The sequence below is a fragment of the Petaurus breviceps genome, unplaced genomic scaffold (assembly GCF_028583685.1).
Source record: "Petaurus breviceps papuanus isolate PSGF00001 unplaced genomic scaffold, PetGlider_PUasm1.0 90444, whole genome shotgun sequence".
NCBI lineage: Eukaryota > Metazoa > Chordata > Mammalia > Diprotodontia > Petauridae > Petaurus > Petaurus breviceps.
In genome coordinates, this window is record NW_027187256.1 from 2,337,562 (window position 1) to 2,355,622 (window position 18,061).

The following is an 18,061-nucleotide window of genomic DNA, read 5'->3' on the forward strand; positions in this document are numbered from 1 at the left end:
TTATCAGTAGTGTCAAAGTACAATAGTCAAAGTCTTCTGGGGGCAAAGTCTTGATTAATTCAATCAATCACTTACCAGTAACAACATCTCAAAGTGCTCAAAATACAGTCAGTCACTTATTCAGCAAACTCTTACTAAGTATCATACACAAATTCTCCACCCCTTAGTTCACTAGTAAACTGCAATTCATCATTACTCAGTACCCAAGGAAAGGTCCTTTCATCTTGACTTGGGGTCTGTTCTCAGATTCCCTGGATCCCCTTCCATGGTCCCAGATTTTACCTCGACTCACCAGACTGTCATCTGGGTTCAGTGGCAGACAGCTCCCAGTTCCTTGACCAGCTGTCTGGGCAGGTCCTGCTCCAAACTGGCATTCACAGGGTCTAGTCCATGTCAGCTCTTTCACCATTTGTGCTCCAGGGAATTCAAGGCTCAACCAAGCTGCAAACAAACAAAGTCTCAGCATCACAGTCATGTTTCAGTCACCTGGGGTCCTGGATCCTTGACTCCTGGCTCCCGAGCTCTGCGGCTCCTGCCTCCAGATTGCTGGCTCCTGGGCTCCTGCCTCCTGGCTCCAGCTCCTGGTTCTGGCCTCCTGACTACTGGCCTCCTGGCTCTGGGTTCCTGGGATCTTGCTTAGAAGAAGCTCCACCACCACCACAAGTCCCCAGGACTCAGTCCTCCATTCTTCTGTAGCTGCTCTGCCACCAGATCTCGGTCTCAAGGAAATTCTGACTGTGCCTCTCTGGGGCTTTTCTTATATACACAGCATTAGCTACTTCCTTCAGCCAACCCCTTCTTGTTATGTCAGTAACAGGAGACAGGAGTTCATACCTTCTGTTTCCCCAACAGAGTCTTGATCAGTTACTAAGTGCTAAGTAACTGCTACCTTTCCCAACACAAAGGAATCTTCAAATTCAAAATTACATTATCATTGCATATGTTTACAGGAATCCTGGGGGAGGGTCTTGCTGATGTTTTCAGGGGTCCTGAGACTTTTCTTCAGGCAGAAAGTGAATTGATGAGAATGCTGGCAATGTATATTGTGGCTTTGTTGAGCTTTGTCTTCCCAGGAACAGAGATTGCTGAGAACTTGTTTCAGGTCAAAATGAAGAAAAGACCTCTCCTTGGGTATTGAATACTGTGATGATATTGTAACCTTTTTGTGGCTTAGGGGTAGATGGCCTTTATTCTCCCCACTTCTCATTTGAGAAGGTGCTTGGTGGTAATTGATACTAATTGTAATTCAGTTGTTATCCAGGGGTGGAGTACTTTGATTTTTGTGCTTTGTGACTGACCAAATGAATGTACTTTGTTCATGATTGGAAACTAATCTTCAGTTGAATAGACAGAATGCTTTTTGATTGACCAAATGAATATACTTTCCAGGGGTGGAGAACTTGGACCTTAGTACTATATTATTGAATTGAGTACTTACTAAATTATTTGGTTACACATGATGAATGCTGTATTTTGATTTTGTGTGAATGTCTTGCCTTAATCTGTCACTGAAAAAGTGGAGTTTGCTATGCTCATAATCTGAATCGGGAAGTTGCTTGTGCTTGGTGTTACAGCAATGAAAATGTGAACCTGAGGCAGCACATTGTGACCGTATTAGTGAGTGAGAAATGTGAAGACAATTGTAGCACAGAAGACAAGATTCACAAAGAACCTAGAAATCATCCTCCAGGAAGTTCTCAAAGAAAATTGCCCTGATATTTTAGAAGCAGAGGGCAAAATAGAGCTTGAAAGAATCCACTGATCACCTCCTGAAAAAGATACCAAAAAGAAAACTCCTAGGAATATCATAGGCAGGTTCCAGAATTCCTAGATTAAGGAGAGAATATTACAGGCAGCCAGGAAGAAACAATTTGAATATTGTGGAAACACAATCAGGATAACCCAGGATCTGGCAGCTTCTACATTGAGGGATCCAAGGGCTTGGAATGTGATATTCCATAGGTCATAGGAGCTGGAATTAAAACCAAGATTCACCTACTCAGCAAAACTGAGCATCATATTTCAGGGTAAAATAAGGTCATTCAGTGGAATAGAGGACTTTTGAACACTCTTGCTGAAAAAACCAGAGTTGAATGGAAAATTTGACATTCAGATACAAGAAGCAAGAGAAGCATGAGAAGGTACACAGGGAAAAGAATTCATAAGGATCTTCTCAAAGTTGAACTATTAATATTCCTACATGGAAAAACAATAACTGTAATTTATGAAACTCTCCTCAGTAGTTGAAGGGAATAGAAATATATATATATATATATATATGTCTATATATGAAGGCATATGGGCATATGAATACATATGTGATTGTGTGTTTATATGTTTACAGGTACACATAGAGAGAAAGCACAGGACCAATTTAACAGGAAGGGATGATACTTAAAAGGTGAAATTAAGAGGTGAGAGAGGAATATAATGAGAGGAGATGGGGAGAGACAGAATGGGGTAAACTATCTCATATAGAAGAGGCAAGGGAAAATGGTTCCAATGGAGCGGAAGAATAGGAAGGCAAAAGAGAATGGGTCAAACTTATTCCCATTGAATTTGGCTCGAGGAGGGAATGAAATACACGCTAAATATGTTATCTCACCCTCTAGGAGAGTAGGGGGGAGAGGGGATGGAGGGAGGATGGTAGAATGGGGGACAGGCTAGGGGGGAGGGAAGCTGGAAGCACCCACTTTTGAAAAGCGATGGGATCAAAGTAGAGAATAGAAGTGAGAGGTGGGATAGGAGGGAGGGAAAAGTAGTCAGTCTTTTACAATATATGTACCATGTTATTTTGCATTAGCCACACATATACAACCTATACTGAACTGCTTATCTTCCCAGTAAGGGTGGGTGACAAGGGAGGAAGGGAATGGATCTGGAATTCAAAGTTTTATAATCAAATATTTAAAATAAAAAATTTGAAATCTGGTGAATATAAGGAAATTTGTACATATATGCATATACAAATTCATACATATGTGTAAATGTATGTAGAAAATATTTTTATAGATACACATATGTATATATAAACATGTTTGTGTACGCAATTTTGTATCTATATGCATATATACATGTCTGTATATCCATCCCCCAGCCCCACCCTGCTATGACTACTACCCTGAAACCTATACATGGCATTTGTGGATCTCTGCTTACAAACTTGTTCTCTGAAGAGTTCAACAGACAATGCTGTGTGCCTCTTTGGGACAGTGCTGAGGTCACAGGGAAGCTATGTAGGAGCAGAAAGATTTAGGAGCTATTCAATTCAATTCTCACAAAAATTTAGTTACTACAGTCTATGGAAATCTACTTGGCATGATAAATAATGGTAAAGTATAATAAAGGAAACAGACGCAAAGCAGAACCTCAATATTTATTTAGCTTCTGTTTTCTCTTCCAAGTGAAATGAACATTTAAAATGGAAAATGGCAACTAGTACTTGACTCTTGAGATGAATAAAGGCATAACAAGAGATCACCAAACTGTACTGGAAGAATTTGAGTTATATTTCCTATGTGAACTTGACACATAGGCAATTAAGGACTGGAGTACGTCAGTGATATCTGAAGTATCATCAAGTAAGGGAAAGGTGCCATAGGAATCAAGAAGGACAATATTCTCTCCACCTTTAGAAAAGTGAAGAGAATAGAGTTTGCAAATTATATGCCTGTAAACTTGACTTGTTACTTCATGACAAAATGCTAGAATAGATAATTAAAGAAAGGGTGAATGAACATTTTGTAAAAGAAAGAGAGGCAACAAAGAAATATCACGTCTTCTGCAAGAATAAGTCATACGAGACAGAACTAAGGGGGAAAAAAGTGGGGGAAGGAGGGAGGGACGCAAATGTCAAATTGAGAAGTCCTGATTTAGAGAACTGTAATGTAGGTGGAGCATATAACACTTGGCTCCAGAAAGCAGAATCAGGAACAGTGTATATATAGGAGTTCCAGAGATTCCCATTATATCACACTGTCCAGGAAAACTCTCTAATAATTATAACTGTTCCTAAGTAGGTTAGACTGCGTTAGAAGGTATGTAATGCTATTTTGCTTGGGATTTTAAAACAGATGTTGGATATCCTTTAGTCAGGCATTTTATAGAGAAGTTCTTGTTTAGTTACTTGTTAACTCGGACTGGGATCATATTCAGAGGGCCTCACCTGAACACCATTTATTTGTTATCATTTCCATTTCAAGTGTATCTCTTTGTTGTGCTGAAACCAGATTTCAAGTTTCAGAGTACCCTATGTTTAGAACTGAGGCAGCTACATGACTCGGTAGATAAAACATTGGGCCTGGAGTCAGGAAGTCCTGAGTTCCAATTCAGCTCCAGACACTATCAGTATGATCCAGGCCAAGTCACTTATGCTCTGTTTAACTTGAATCAATCAGTCTCCTACGACCCATCTCCACTAAAGAAGCAAAAGACAAACCAATGTAATATCTTGGCTAAGAAAACCACATGGAAAGTATGATACATGGGGTAATTAAAAGTTAACCATGACTGAGCAACAAAATAAGTAATTGCCGAGGCCTGCAAAGCATGCAAATGAAAGAACTGGGATTTAAAAGCCTTACACTAAAAAACAAAGATTAGGTAGAGATACAGTCAACAGATTGTGCAAGGAACTTTTTTCCTCCAGAATTTTGCCCAAGGAGTTGGAAAAGAGAAGAACAGATCAAGAATACATGTATAATGGAAAATAATTCACTGTGAGTCTTAGTCTTTTCTTTTTGTTGTTTTTTTTCCTTTTCTTTTTTTTGCTTGTGTTTTGCTTTCAGTACGAAACCAATGTAGAATATAACTTCTTTTAGGAAAAAAAAAAACATTAAACACAGGAAGGGGGAGCAGAGAGGAGAACAAAAACTATAGAAAGTTTAGGGTTTTGTGTGTGTGTGTTTGAATCAGTGTGTGTGTGTGTAATATGTGTTTATGTATATATTTGTGTGCATATATATATGTAGACATACATATGTATGTATATACATATACACATATATACACACAAGACCAATTTGAAACTGATTTGTTTTTTGAAGGAGGATATAGATGAGTCATGATAGATTTCACTGATCACAGAAAACCAGAGAGGAGGGTTTGATTGTTCAGTTAATGAAAAGTCTCTAGAACATCTGATTCCATGTTCATTCCTTTTATCCTAAGGGCTTCTTCTTCTTTTCTTTCATTCTGCTCTCTTCCCATGATTTTTGCCTGTGATCTGACAGAAATATGGGAGAGAATGTTTCATTACCTGGAAATACAGGGATGAAGGATAAAGAGTCCAGTTAACCTGGAGCTGGGGTCCAGCATAGGACCATCTATCAGAGATATGAATGAAGAAGAGTAAATGATGTATGCAGAAATTGGGAGGATCCTTTATCAGAATAACTCATCTGAGAGGGAGTATTTATCTACTGATTCTTCTCTACTCCTTCTCCCTGGGGATCTCCCATTAAACAAAGTGTTCTCATCAACTGGACCACTTCAAGGATCAGAATTCTCGTATGGGAGTAGACTAGAAAAGAAGATATCTGTCAATGAAATCAAGGATTAAGGTGAAAGGGGAAGAATTGGATTTTTGCAGAGAAGGAAACACTATGTATTAAGTTTATTGGGAATAAAAAGTTGGGTGTCTCATTAGAACAAGTCCTGTAAAACCAGGTTATTTATTTTTTGTCTTTTCTTTTCATTCCTAGAACTTAACACAGTGTTTGGCACATAGTAGGCATGTAATAAATTCTTGTTGACTCATCAACTGACTGAGGTAAATATATCAGGGTCTGGGGCACACTTAAACTTGACAAATGTAATCTAATGTAGTGGACTCTAAACTCATGAAACTAATCACTAAAATTTTGTACATATGCTGGATAGAAAAATCATTTTGGTAATTTTGAGGAAAATGAGTGAGAGAGTAAAGAGACTTGAGGTAGGAGGACCAAATAGGAAGCAGTTGTAATAGTCCTTGGGAGAAGTCATGAGAGCCTGAAGCTGAGTGGGAGCCATGTGGGTAGAAAGAATGAGATGGATATGAGAGATAAAGATATTGAACTTACTGGATCTGGCAACTGATTGTATATGAGAATGTGAAGTGACATGAACTGATGAGATGAAGAAGATTCTGAGGTTGTGACAAAGGGTGTTGGCACCTTGTATAATAAAAAGAGAGTTTGAGTAAGGGGTAAATTCAGGGAGAAAATACAAAGATATCTAGGATATGGATTATGGTCCATCAGTGCCAGTGTCCTCAATCTGTCCCCTGGAAAATGAAAAGGGTGACTGGATCTGAGCGTAGAGCCTACCTTTTAAGGGGTAATCACATGAACCAGCAAGTGATCTAAGGGGCAAAGGGAGGGAATTTTCCCAATGACTCCTACATATTCCTGATGTTACTACCTAGCAGCACTGGGGGAATGGGAGAAAGAGCTGATGAATAGCTCAGAACTAAGGGTACAGGAGTTTTGAGAATAAAGGAAAGGGATCAAGGAAGTGTTGTGTTAAAGGAAAATGTGGTCATGTTAGAGATAAGTACCGAAACTTCCTTTGGCAGTGAGAGTGGAGTTGGATCTTCTTCCCACTCACCAAACAACTGGGTGAACACACCCCTTTAGTCAATGAAATGGTGCCCTAAATAAGGCCTCAGCCCTTCTTTGCAGATCATTTGTCTGGAGATCCTGAATGAAAGATTCACTCAGCAGCTCTCCTTTGAGCACACATAAACCAAGACAAATTGTCTCGGTCAGGTCCCTTATTGTTCCAAGATTTGAAATCCATTTTGAGATCCTAAATACCCAAAATATAAAATAGGGGGTTAGGAGGGCAGGGTCCCTAGCAACCTGAGATCTTTGGTGAGAATCAGTTTCATCCTTGGAAAATTCTAATTCAATTCCTTTACGGGTTTGTCTTAATAAATTTCTGACTCTGCTCTCTTTGGTAAAGAAAAAAAGATTTTTAAAAATAATATTATCTTCATTCCCTTTTTCACTCTCATGTTCCCATCTACTCCAAGGAGTAAAATTATTTCTTCTTTGTTCTTAGCTGTGGTATATGTATATGTGCATATATACATGCAGAGATATATTTACATATGTGTAAATATGTGTACATAACAGCCTTAAGATTTGTCTTGATATAAATCAGCACTCTCCCAATGTTTAGAACATTAGTATTTCTAATACTACTCTTACAATTCTAGATTATTCTTTCATTTACAGAGTTAAGTGGTATTCTCTCTCTACCTATCTCTTTACCTCTAATTTATTCTCAGTGTAACTCCTATCTACACAGCTGTATTTACAACAATATCTTATTTTTCATCAATGACAGAAGTTGTCTTCAGCTTTCCTCTATTCATATTTTTTCATTGAAATCTCACTGTTAAACGTATTGAGGTTCTTCCTTTTGCTTCTCTCTTCTGTCTGCTTTAGACGATATGGAGAAATAGCTTGCTGAGTTATTGTTCCAGTATGTTAGACTTGGATAAATAAACTATATGATATTTCTCTATGGTCATGGGTGGGATGGTCTGTGAGAGTTTTCTGTGATGAGTGAAATGAAAGTTGTGTTTTCTTTCCTTTCTCCTCTTCTCTGAGTAACCCTTTAACCTTAGAATCTTAATATGGTGCAGTGGTTTTACTCCTAGCTAAAGTGTCAGAGAACTGGTATATGTGAAAGGGAACATAAGAAACAAAAATGGGATTTAAATAAACAATTTTAGAAGGTGAGCTAACTCCCTCTATTAATGCCAGTTGATTTGTTCTCTGCAGTTTATAGCTTTCAGGAATTAACCAGAGCAATGAGAGGTCAAGTGACTTGTTCAGGGCCACACATTCAAAATGTTCTAGAAACAGGCCATAAACTGAGATCTTTCTGTCTTTTCTACTCTCCTTCCATTACATTCTTCCTTTCATCACACGAATATTATTCAATTTAACTGAATGAGTACTTGTTGCATGTAATACATGATTGAATATATTTTAGACACCTAGGTTGTGCAGTAGATAAAGAACAACCCTGAAGTCAGGAAGATTGATCTTCCTGAGTTTAAATCTGGCCTCACACACTTACTAGCTATGTGTTCCTGGAGAAGTCACTTAACCCTGTTTGCTTCAGTTTCTGCATCTATAAAATTAGCTAGAGAAGAATTGAGAAATCACTCTAGTATCTTTGCCAAGAAGCCCCAAATGGGGTCATGAAGAACTAGATATAATTTAGAAATTACTGAATAACAACAATATCGACTTATACAAAGTTTCCCATTTTTTCCATGTGTTGTTCATTTCATTATCTATTGCTAAAAATAATATATTAAATACACATATAATGCACTTTTTTGATATGTCTGAAATTTTGGCATTATTTCCATTTGTTAGCTAACACAAAGAATATTTTTATCAATATTTTCAGTACTCACATGATATCTTTGTCTTCATATTTGACTTGGGTATATTTTCATTATCATAATCACTGAGTCAAAAGGTATGGATACTTTTGTTCTATTTCTTTGATAATTCTAACATGATATTTGGAATGTTAGATCAATAATTCACAACTCTACTATAAATATATTTTGTTCCTGTCTACTCAGAACCCCTCTTAAATTATTTCAATTTTTTATTATGTTTGTCAAATTGAACAATGCGTTTCTGTTTGTATTTATTTACTATTGTTTATTTGTACACTATTTTGCAAAATTGCTAATAATTTTAAACTTGTGAAAACTGTTCATATCCTTTAATCACTTATGAATTGAGAAATATCTCATGGTAACATATTTCCTGTAATATCTTTGTGTCTTGATCTTCAGACTTTTATGAGTAATACTTTATTCACGTTTCTAAGATAGTATCTTATTCTAACTTCATGCTGTTTTTTTTGGAAAACTTTTAGTTTTATGTATCTGACTTCATTTTTTCTTTTTTTATTTCTCCTGACACTTGTTTAAAATTCATCCACAAGCCACAATTATGAAATTTACTTTAAAAAAAATTTCTGACTCCTATGATATTGTCTCTATGTTCAGATTACACATACAACTTAAAAGTTATAGTGATATATGCTGTAAGGTGTTGGTGTAAACTTCATTTTTGCCAAATATTTTCTGATTTTACAGGAGGCTATTGTCAAAAAAGGATATATTTCTGTAAGAAATATTTGATTCAAATTACATAACAATGACCTAATGTTTTGTTTTCTTATTTTTTAGTTTCTTTGGTACTTGGTGGTTGTGACAATTCTAATGGTTTATTTCATTTTTTTTTTCTTTTTAAACCAGTACCAAATAGTTTTTGACTACCATTTTGTAGTATAACTTAAAACCTGCTAATACTGTATTCCCTTTACACCTATTTTTTCTTCTCATCATGCCTGATATTCTTGAAATTTTGTTCCTCCAAATGTATTAACGAAGAAATAAAATCTCTTGGTTAGTTAGCTTGGTATAGCATTCGGTCTTCTATTCCTTTTCAAATCTGAAAATCAATTTATATAGTATCATTATTTTCATTTTAGTGGCATAGTTAAATACTGAGCAATGCATTTATCTCTAGTGATTATTTCTGATTCTTTGCAGATCATTTTTTGGTTTTCATCATATAAATTTTTTTATGTATCTCAATAGGTTAACTCCAAGATGTTTTATGTTTTTGTAATAATTTTAAGTGTGATTTCTCTAATTGTTGTATTTTCATTGTTTTGGTTAGTAATATATAGAGAATGATGATTTGGGGGGATATTTTTTGGTTCTGATATATTACTTAAGTAATTAATCACCCCCAAATAGTTTATTTGCTTATTCTATAAGTACATTGCTATGTCACCTATACATAACAACATTTAATCTACTTTTTTGCTGACATTATGACTTTACTTTTTTTTTCCTCTTATATTGTTACTATCACTGTTTCTAGAATTATGTCAAATGAGGGAGGAGGGGTAGCATCCTTCCTGCTTTATTCATATGGATAGCTACAAGTGTTTCTTCATTTCCATGTTTTCTTTCTTGATTTTAGTTTTTTTTTATTGCATTAAATAGAGTTCCTTCTATGCCTATATAATTTTGACCTGTTACCATAAATAAGTCTTGATTCTTATTTTTGTGACTTTCAATGCTTCTGTTAAAATAACCTTATGACTTTACATGACTTTAAATTATTATCGCTATTTTTGTTATTAATTGTTCTGTTTTATTAATTTTGAATAATATTTATATATTCAGCAAGAAATTAATTTGATAAAAGTCAATTAATATATAAATATATTACTCTTCTTTTTTTGATTTTTGGAGGGCAGTTGGGGTTAAGTGACTTGCCCAACCAAGGTCACACAGCTAGTTTTGTGTTAAGTGTCTGAGGCCAGATCCAAATGCAGATCCTCCTGACTCCAGGGCTGGTGCTCTTTTCACTGTGCTACCTAGCTGCTCCTAGATATATTACTCTTATTTCCTGGTAGTAATTTAAAATATATGTTTATAACAATAATTTAATGAGATTAGTTTCCATATTCCTAATTGCACTTCCCTTGTGATGAAGAAAAAAATAAGAAAAACAGGCTGATGACCCAAATGCTATTTTCTTTTCTTCATAACATATATATTTTGTATTTTAAAGTAATGTACATATGTGCATATATACATAGATCTTATACATATAACAACAACATGCATACACACATGTGTGGAATACACATTTGTGTATTTTATATAGACACATGTGCACATATATGCGTGCATATAACATGTATTTACCTTACATGTTGTCTTATCTGATGGTATATGAGCTCCTTAAATGCAAGGCCAATTTCACTGAATAAATTCTTGACTCATTATTTCTTCTAATGGATTCTTTATTTAATACTTCATTCTATATGTCTAACTATGATTGTTCATGTTGGCACATAATGTTCTATGCATTTGTAACTCTTAGAGGGTAGTGATATCATCACTATTTCTCTTGCTTTTAACACACAGAATTAAAGACACAAAATATTCCCTCTTCTTCATGGCCCAACATCAGTTATTCATAAACATATTCTGTTTAAAGATAATCATCCAGGATTGTTGGCTTTATAATATCCTTTCTGCTACTCCCCTCCTGTAAGTCATTCCCTAGAGAAGGGTAGTAAACAAGGAGAATTCATCTAGAGGTGGAGTAGTAGGAAGAGGAAGAATGCTTTTTGCCCATCTTTTTTTCTCTTCATTAGAAATATTACTTCAAGATTCCCCTCCAAAAATGGAATAAAATTTCTTGAAAGGTAGGTGGTTAATTTCCCTTTTTTTGTCATTATAATAGCTGGTAAAATTGCAGGAATTACTGACAAGAAATCATGGATCACCATGTATAGTTGAGAAATGGGATCTTTGGTCTTGCCTCATGTATAAGTTTTAGCTGCTTCTGTTATCATGTCTGTTGATACCTCTATCACAATCAGACACACTTGATCCTCAATGCCCCAAGAACATAGTCCCGGATCTTTTTGGTCCTGACACCATATACAATGGGATTGAGGAATGGAGGAACTAACAAGTACATGTTGGCAATGAAAATGTGTACCTGAGGTGGCACATTGTGGCCAAAGCGGTGGGTGAGAAATGTGAAGACAGCTGTAGAGTAGAAGACAAGGATCACACAGACATGGGAGCCACATGTCCCCAAGGCCTTGAGGCTAGCCTCACGGGATGGGAGGCGGAAAACAGCACGGAGAATCAGGACATAGGAGATAGCAATGAAGAAGCCATCACAGGAGCCAATTACAGAGGCCACACTTAAACTATAGCGCTTTGTGGGACCTGTATCTACACATGCCAATTTCACTACTGCCATGAATTCACAGTAAGTATGGGCTATGATGTGAGTCCGACAGTAGGGCAATTGCTTGAGCAAGATAGGGTGTGGAGAGAAGAAGGCCACACCCCGGAGAACCACAGCCCCACCAATCTTGGTTATCCGGGCATTAGTAAGAATGGTAGTATGGCGCAATGGGTTGCAAATGGCCACATATCGGTCAAAAGCCATAGCCAAGAAAAAGCCAGATTCCATGGCTGTAAAGCTATGAATAAAAAACATCTGAGTAAGACAGGCATCAAAGGCAATTTGACGTGAACCAAGCCAGAAGAGACAGAGCATTCGGGGCAGAGTGGAGGTGGAGAGAACTAGGTCAGTGACAGAAAGCATGCATAGAAAGAAGAACATGGGTTCATGTAGGCTTCTCTCTGCTCGTACCACAGATAGGATTGTCATATTCCCTACTACAGCCACCACATACAGGGAGCAAAAGGGAATCCCTATCCAAGTGTGTAGGTACTCCAGACCTGGGATGCCCACCAGAAAAAATGTGGATGTGGAGAAATGTGAATCATTCATAGGAGACATTGTGCTGTCATGGGAGACCACCAGTAACTGGAATTCCAAAGGCTCAAGTGCTCCAGAAAGATCATTGCAATCAGATTCTGAAAAATACATAATATATAGATCAGGCAAGGAAGTGAAAACCACTGCCATAAGTAGTAACATATGAAATTTGCTTTTTTTACAGTTTCTGTCTGGGTTTTCTAAATGATTAATATTAATTTCAACTTAAAGGGGGATGAAAATAGCCATCTTCTTTCAATGACTCTCAGAATTTGAAGAAATCATTTAGAAATTTAATTTCCAATTGCTACCATATAATGCTCAGGAAGAATGTACTCCACAGGAAGACTTGACAATCATCTTTATTAAATTTATCCCTTTAGATTTGGCGCATTTCCCCATATGTTATTTTCAGATCTTAAATCTTTGCTGCAATGAATTGACTATTCCTTTCAGATTCATGTCATCTTTTGGAAGGAGAAATTTCATTTTATCACTTGAATGCCATCAACAAAATATTACCCATACAATAATAGACAGAAACTAGTCCAAGAGGCAACTTGAATGGTAAAGGCGAGAATATCCAAGACTTCAAGGGTGAGGTTATGAATGTTCTTTGTTAATAATACACTTTCATTTACTGTTACACATGTATTTTCTTAATTTGTTAATAATACACGTGCATTTTCCGAGTGGACACAATTAATTACCTTGAAAATTTCCAAGGAATCGCAAGAGTAACGAGATCCAGGCCCTTCTTTCTGCTTGCAATCCTCTTAACCAGTCCTTTCTAAAGTGTGATGCTCAACTCTAATTACCATCCTCCATATTTGAACTGAATAGCTCCAAAATATTATGACTTTATTTCTGGAAGCTATGCTTTCTCTAACACAGTTTAAGATTCAATGAGTCATATAGCCTTTTCATAGACTATTTTCCAACTCCTCAGGTATAAGAATATACTAGTAACAAACTCATTCTATTCCCTTGGTAATTCTTTGCTGTTCATCCCTTGATATCAAGTCTTCTATTATGAATCTTCCAGATCAAAGATTTATGGCTGATTTACTTCAATAGACACATGGATCCATGCTTTTCTTGGCATGGGTTCACTATTCAAGAAGGCATACTAAAATACCTCCATGGCTTAGTTAGTGAACTTCATGAGTTGAATGACTAAAAGCTCTTCACCATCTAATGAATAATTTTCTTGTGATGATTCTCTCTAACCTTAGTCAGAATCATCCTCTAACAAATGATACATGCTTATGCTGGGTATTGTAACCCTTTATAGCTAGTTGAGAACATATGAGAACAAAAACTGTTGTCATGTGATAAGGAAGCATCATAGGGGGACTTTAGTAAAATTCAATTAAATTATTCAATTAATTGATTTTTATAATCAGTAACTGAAATTCCAGATAGACTCTTTTTACAACTGGCAACCAAAGTAGTATACACCTTCCTCTGTAGACTTCTGGAAATTCCTCTTAGATGGAATATAAGTGGGATTAAATTTTTTTGTTAAAATATTTGACAATATACTCTCTTTTCTAGGTGATTTTATTATAAGTTCCTAGTGAAAGATGGGGGAAGTAAGTAACCATGTCTATGTCCAAAGAGCGAGTAGAGTTCTTAGGTCCCTACAGACTTGGGGTATCCAGAAAGTCAAAAGCTTTTTTCCACTCTCCTCTCTATGCTTGAAGTCCTTTTGGGGATAGGAACACTGCTAAGGGTGAAAAGAAAATGACTCTCATTATCTTTCTCCCCTTTTTCCTTTTTATTGCAAGGCAATCAGTATTAAGTGCTGTGCCCAGGGTCACACAGTGAATAAGTTTCAAGTGTCTGAGGCTGAATTTGAATTCAATTCCTTCTGACTTCAAGGCCAATGTTCTATCCATTGTACCACCTAGCTGCCCCTCTGATCCTCTCATAAACATGAAAAGGGAAAGTTCACGTATGTGCTGACATACCAACCACATAATTACACATAAAACCTGTATATATATATATATATATATATATATACATATATATATGATTTTTTTAATCATGGGTTCATAGAATCTTTTATTCAGAAGTTCATCTACTACAACCTTAATTTTATAAGTATCAATTAGTGACAGATTGTTGACTATATTTCCAGTTTCTTAAGATGCATGTACTGTTGGGCATATGCAACTCTACCCACATATAAACATATCTATCTATATATCTATACACACATAGAAATACATAAATACAAACAATTTGAACACACATTCATTTTTTTATGTATTTATTTTATAAAGTTACTAAGCATTTACTCAGTGCAAAACCCTGTATTAGGCAAGGCTATGGGGAGATACAGAATTTAAATAAGACATGATTTCTGGCCATATACACCTGAGACTGGTATAGGGATCAGGCAGACAAGGAAATCTACAACCTACTTCTGTATGCAGAACCCAACATGGCACTGGTATGAAGATATTTTTGAAAATTTGTGGAGCCATGAAATGGGGGTAAACAGTGTCTATGTCCTAGGCCATATCTTTGGATACAGCAGAGAATCTGATTTGAAATCCTATTTCTTCCACTTGCTGCCCATGTCAAAATAAAAAATCTCTAACATCAATTTACACATCTGTAGAATGAGGAGCAGGGTGAACTAAATGACCTTTAAAATCTTTTCCAGCTCTGAATCTATGACCTTATCATTTTAAGATCCTATATGCTCAAAGATCAGGCCTTCAAACAACTGTTAAATATATACACTAGCACATTCTCACATACAAAGATACACACAAACACATGCACAAACACTCCCTTAACCACACATATCCTTGTGAAAACAAACAAAAGCACATATACCACATGATTCCTGTTCTTGCCCAGAGAACAGGTAGTCCAGAATTGATCCAAGTCACCAAATTGTCACCCTAGGCTGTGTGCCCAGTAGACAAAGGCATCTAAATTCCAAGATATAATGGGGGATGATTTATCTACCTGAGATATACCCCTGAGAATGAGACTCTTCAGTATTTCTCAGGAATTCATTCCACAATTGTCTCTAATGGAAAGCTCTCTCACCTCTGTAGATTTTCAGAGTGAAGCATCAATTCCATTCAATTTAGCTAACCTTCAGTCACTATGGAGTTTAGTTTCTCCAGTGTTTCCAAAGGTTTAAAAAGTTCTACTTAAGAAAAAAATGAAAAGATTTTTTTTCTATAGATTTAATCTTCCCCCCCTCCCTAAGTCTTCTTTTTCTCTCTGCTATAGCCCAAATGAACTCACCCCAATTTGGATGGAGCTGCTCATGTACTACATAAAATAATGTGAAAAGCCAGTACATACCCACAGTATGCTGAAATTATAGCCCACTCAGCCAATTCTCATCAGAATGCCAAGCTCGGTGAGCACTTTGTTTTATCCCCAAGTTTCAATAGTTAAATTATGCCCTTGGGTCCATATTTAATCTCTGTGTTTCCCTGGAGTGCCTTGGGTGAGACTTCAGTTGTTTAATTTCCTGCTATAGCCAATGGGAAATAATATCCTGGGAATCGTGGGAAATGGTAAAGGAATCACAATCAAATGGCCCCTTGCAGGGAAACTAGGTGGCCCAGTGTTTAGAAAACAACCCTTTTAGTCAGGAAAATTTAAGTTCAAATTTGGCCCCAATTTTTTTTAACTTTGTGACATTGGGTAAATTGCATAATCTCTCTCAGCCTTAATTTTATCGCCTGTAAAATGAGGATATTAACAGCACCAGACTCACAAATTTGTAAGGATTACATGAGCTATCCTATGTAAAGTGCTTTGAAAACTTTAAAGCAGTTTGCAAAATGCTAACCTCTATTATTCTTGCCCAATAGAACCATAGTGGGTTCACAGATGGAATATCAGGGGAAGATATAGAACAAAGTATATATCCATGACCAAGAGAGTTGAGAGTGACAATTCTAACGGGGAGTACCTTTGATCTACCTTGTAAAAATATGTGGACAATATCAGTACTTTGTAGCTTGGACAAAGAGAATAGACTACTTTGACAGCTGCTATCATTGTTGCTACTGCTGCTACAGATATATCAAAGATCAGAGATTTTATCTCTGGCTATGTTTGCCACCAGCTTGGATTGCCAACAATTAGGGAGGACACAACATGTCAACTATTTGATGGTGAGTCTGCTTCCATAGGCTGGTCTTCAGAGAGCAGACATGAATTCTTTTATAGCAATGGTTTCAAACTCAAATATAAAAGTAGATGCTCTAATAAGTACATAAAGATTCTTGAGGGCGGTTTTAAAATGTAATATATTTGTTTTATTAATTTGTCTTTGTCTTCTTTTAATATTTCCCAATTACATTTTAATCTGATTCTGTATCTATTATGGACCACATGTGGCTCATATGTTCAATGGGTGACACCTCTCCTTTACAGGACCCATAGTCTGGGACTTTCTAACTTAGAAAACTAGAAACAAAATGTACTCCATTGGTATCAAATTTAAGAATCTATGGATACCACCTCCATGCCATGGCAATGCATCAGAGTAGCAAACGAAGAAAATATTAACTGACATTTCTTTTTTATTAAGAATTATGAAACGCTTCCCTCAGAACAATGTTGTAAGGTACCCAGATAGTACAAATCTTATTCTCATTTTACTGATAAGGAGACTGAACTTTTATATCTACTTCACAACATGAAAAACAAAAGTTAATATTGTCAAATGGTTGGATTTCTTAGATATAGGATCATGTAATCTGCAAATAATAATGTTTTGGCCATTACATTTCCAACATTAAAAGAGGTAAAATCTTTTTATTATCACATTATAATTGGTAGAATTTTAAAAACTGTTTCAAATAAAAGATAAAAAGTGAACACCCTTATTTCCTAGCTTTTTTCAGTGAGAAAGCTTATGGTATTTCTATAAGACTACAATGTGGGTAATCAGCAGAGTATGGTTTGTTGGACTTGAACTTTTTCCAAAAATCTAAACAAACATTCTGCTCCCTTTTATTAGCACATACTTTAGCTCTTTGCTAAAGGATAATGTTTAACTCTGTGGCTTAAAGGTTGATTTCTTGATATTTACAATTAAGTGGTAGGATAAAGTCAATTATAGGTTTTAATTAAGACAAGAAGAACTTTACCTTCAGTAGTACATAAGAGCTCCTTTTTGAATTTTGATTTAGTATTCTGCCTATCTCTGCACTGGATTTTTTCTTTCAGAGAAGGATTTTTTTTTCCTCCTCATTACCCCCTTCCAGAAGCAATGGCAGATAGACTTCCTTGAAAATGACCACATGTGCTTCCCTAGGTGATCCTGAGATTTGGTCTCAATTTCCTGGCTGCCTTTTTATTTTGTTTATTTGTTTGTTTTCCTCCAAGCACAGGACATTGATCAGTCATTCTGAGAAATAGTCATTTCCAATTTTGGTAGTTACCTCATGAGTTTGACTATTCATAGATTACTGAATCAGCTCTTCCTGCCCAGTGGAAACCATTCTGCTTCTCAGAGAAGGGCAGTACCAAAAGAATGTTACAAGTCACTCCCCAAAGTACCAGATGTCTGGAACTTGTCACAGTAACCTTGAAATGGCTGCTCTGCAGTCACATGAACGTGTCTTTACCCTTTGGCAAAATTAACATGATTGTGATGGTTTATTATTTTATGATTTAAATATTTGTTAATGTGTGATTTTGAATCTTTTGTTCTT

General features: G+C 36.1%; 1 protein-coding gene across 1 annotated transcript; it reads right to left on the reverse strand.

The window, feature by feature from the left end:
* Positions 1-11,429: 11,429 nt before the first annotated feature.
* LOC138177788 (olfactory receptor 52M1-like) lies at positions 11,430-12,463 on the reverse strand. The gene has a single exon (XM_069108989.1). It carries the CDS (start codon positions 12,372-12,374, stop codon positions 11,430-11,432), a length of 945 nt encoding a protein of 314 aa, XP_068965090.1. The 5' UTR covers positions 12,375-12,463.
* Positions 12,464-18,061: the final 5,598 nt, after the last annotated feature.

Excerpts from the sequence above, each read along its gene's own strand:
- LOC138177788 (XM_069108989.1), bottom strand. The coding sequence starts at position 12,374 with ATGTCTCCTATGAATGATTCACATTTCTCCACATCCACATTTTTTCTG.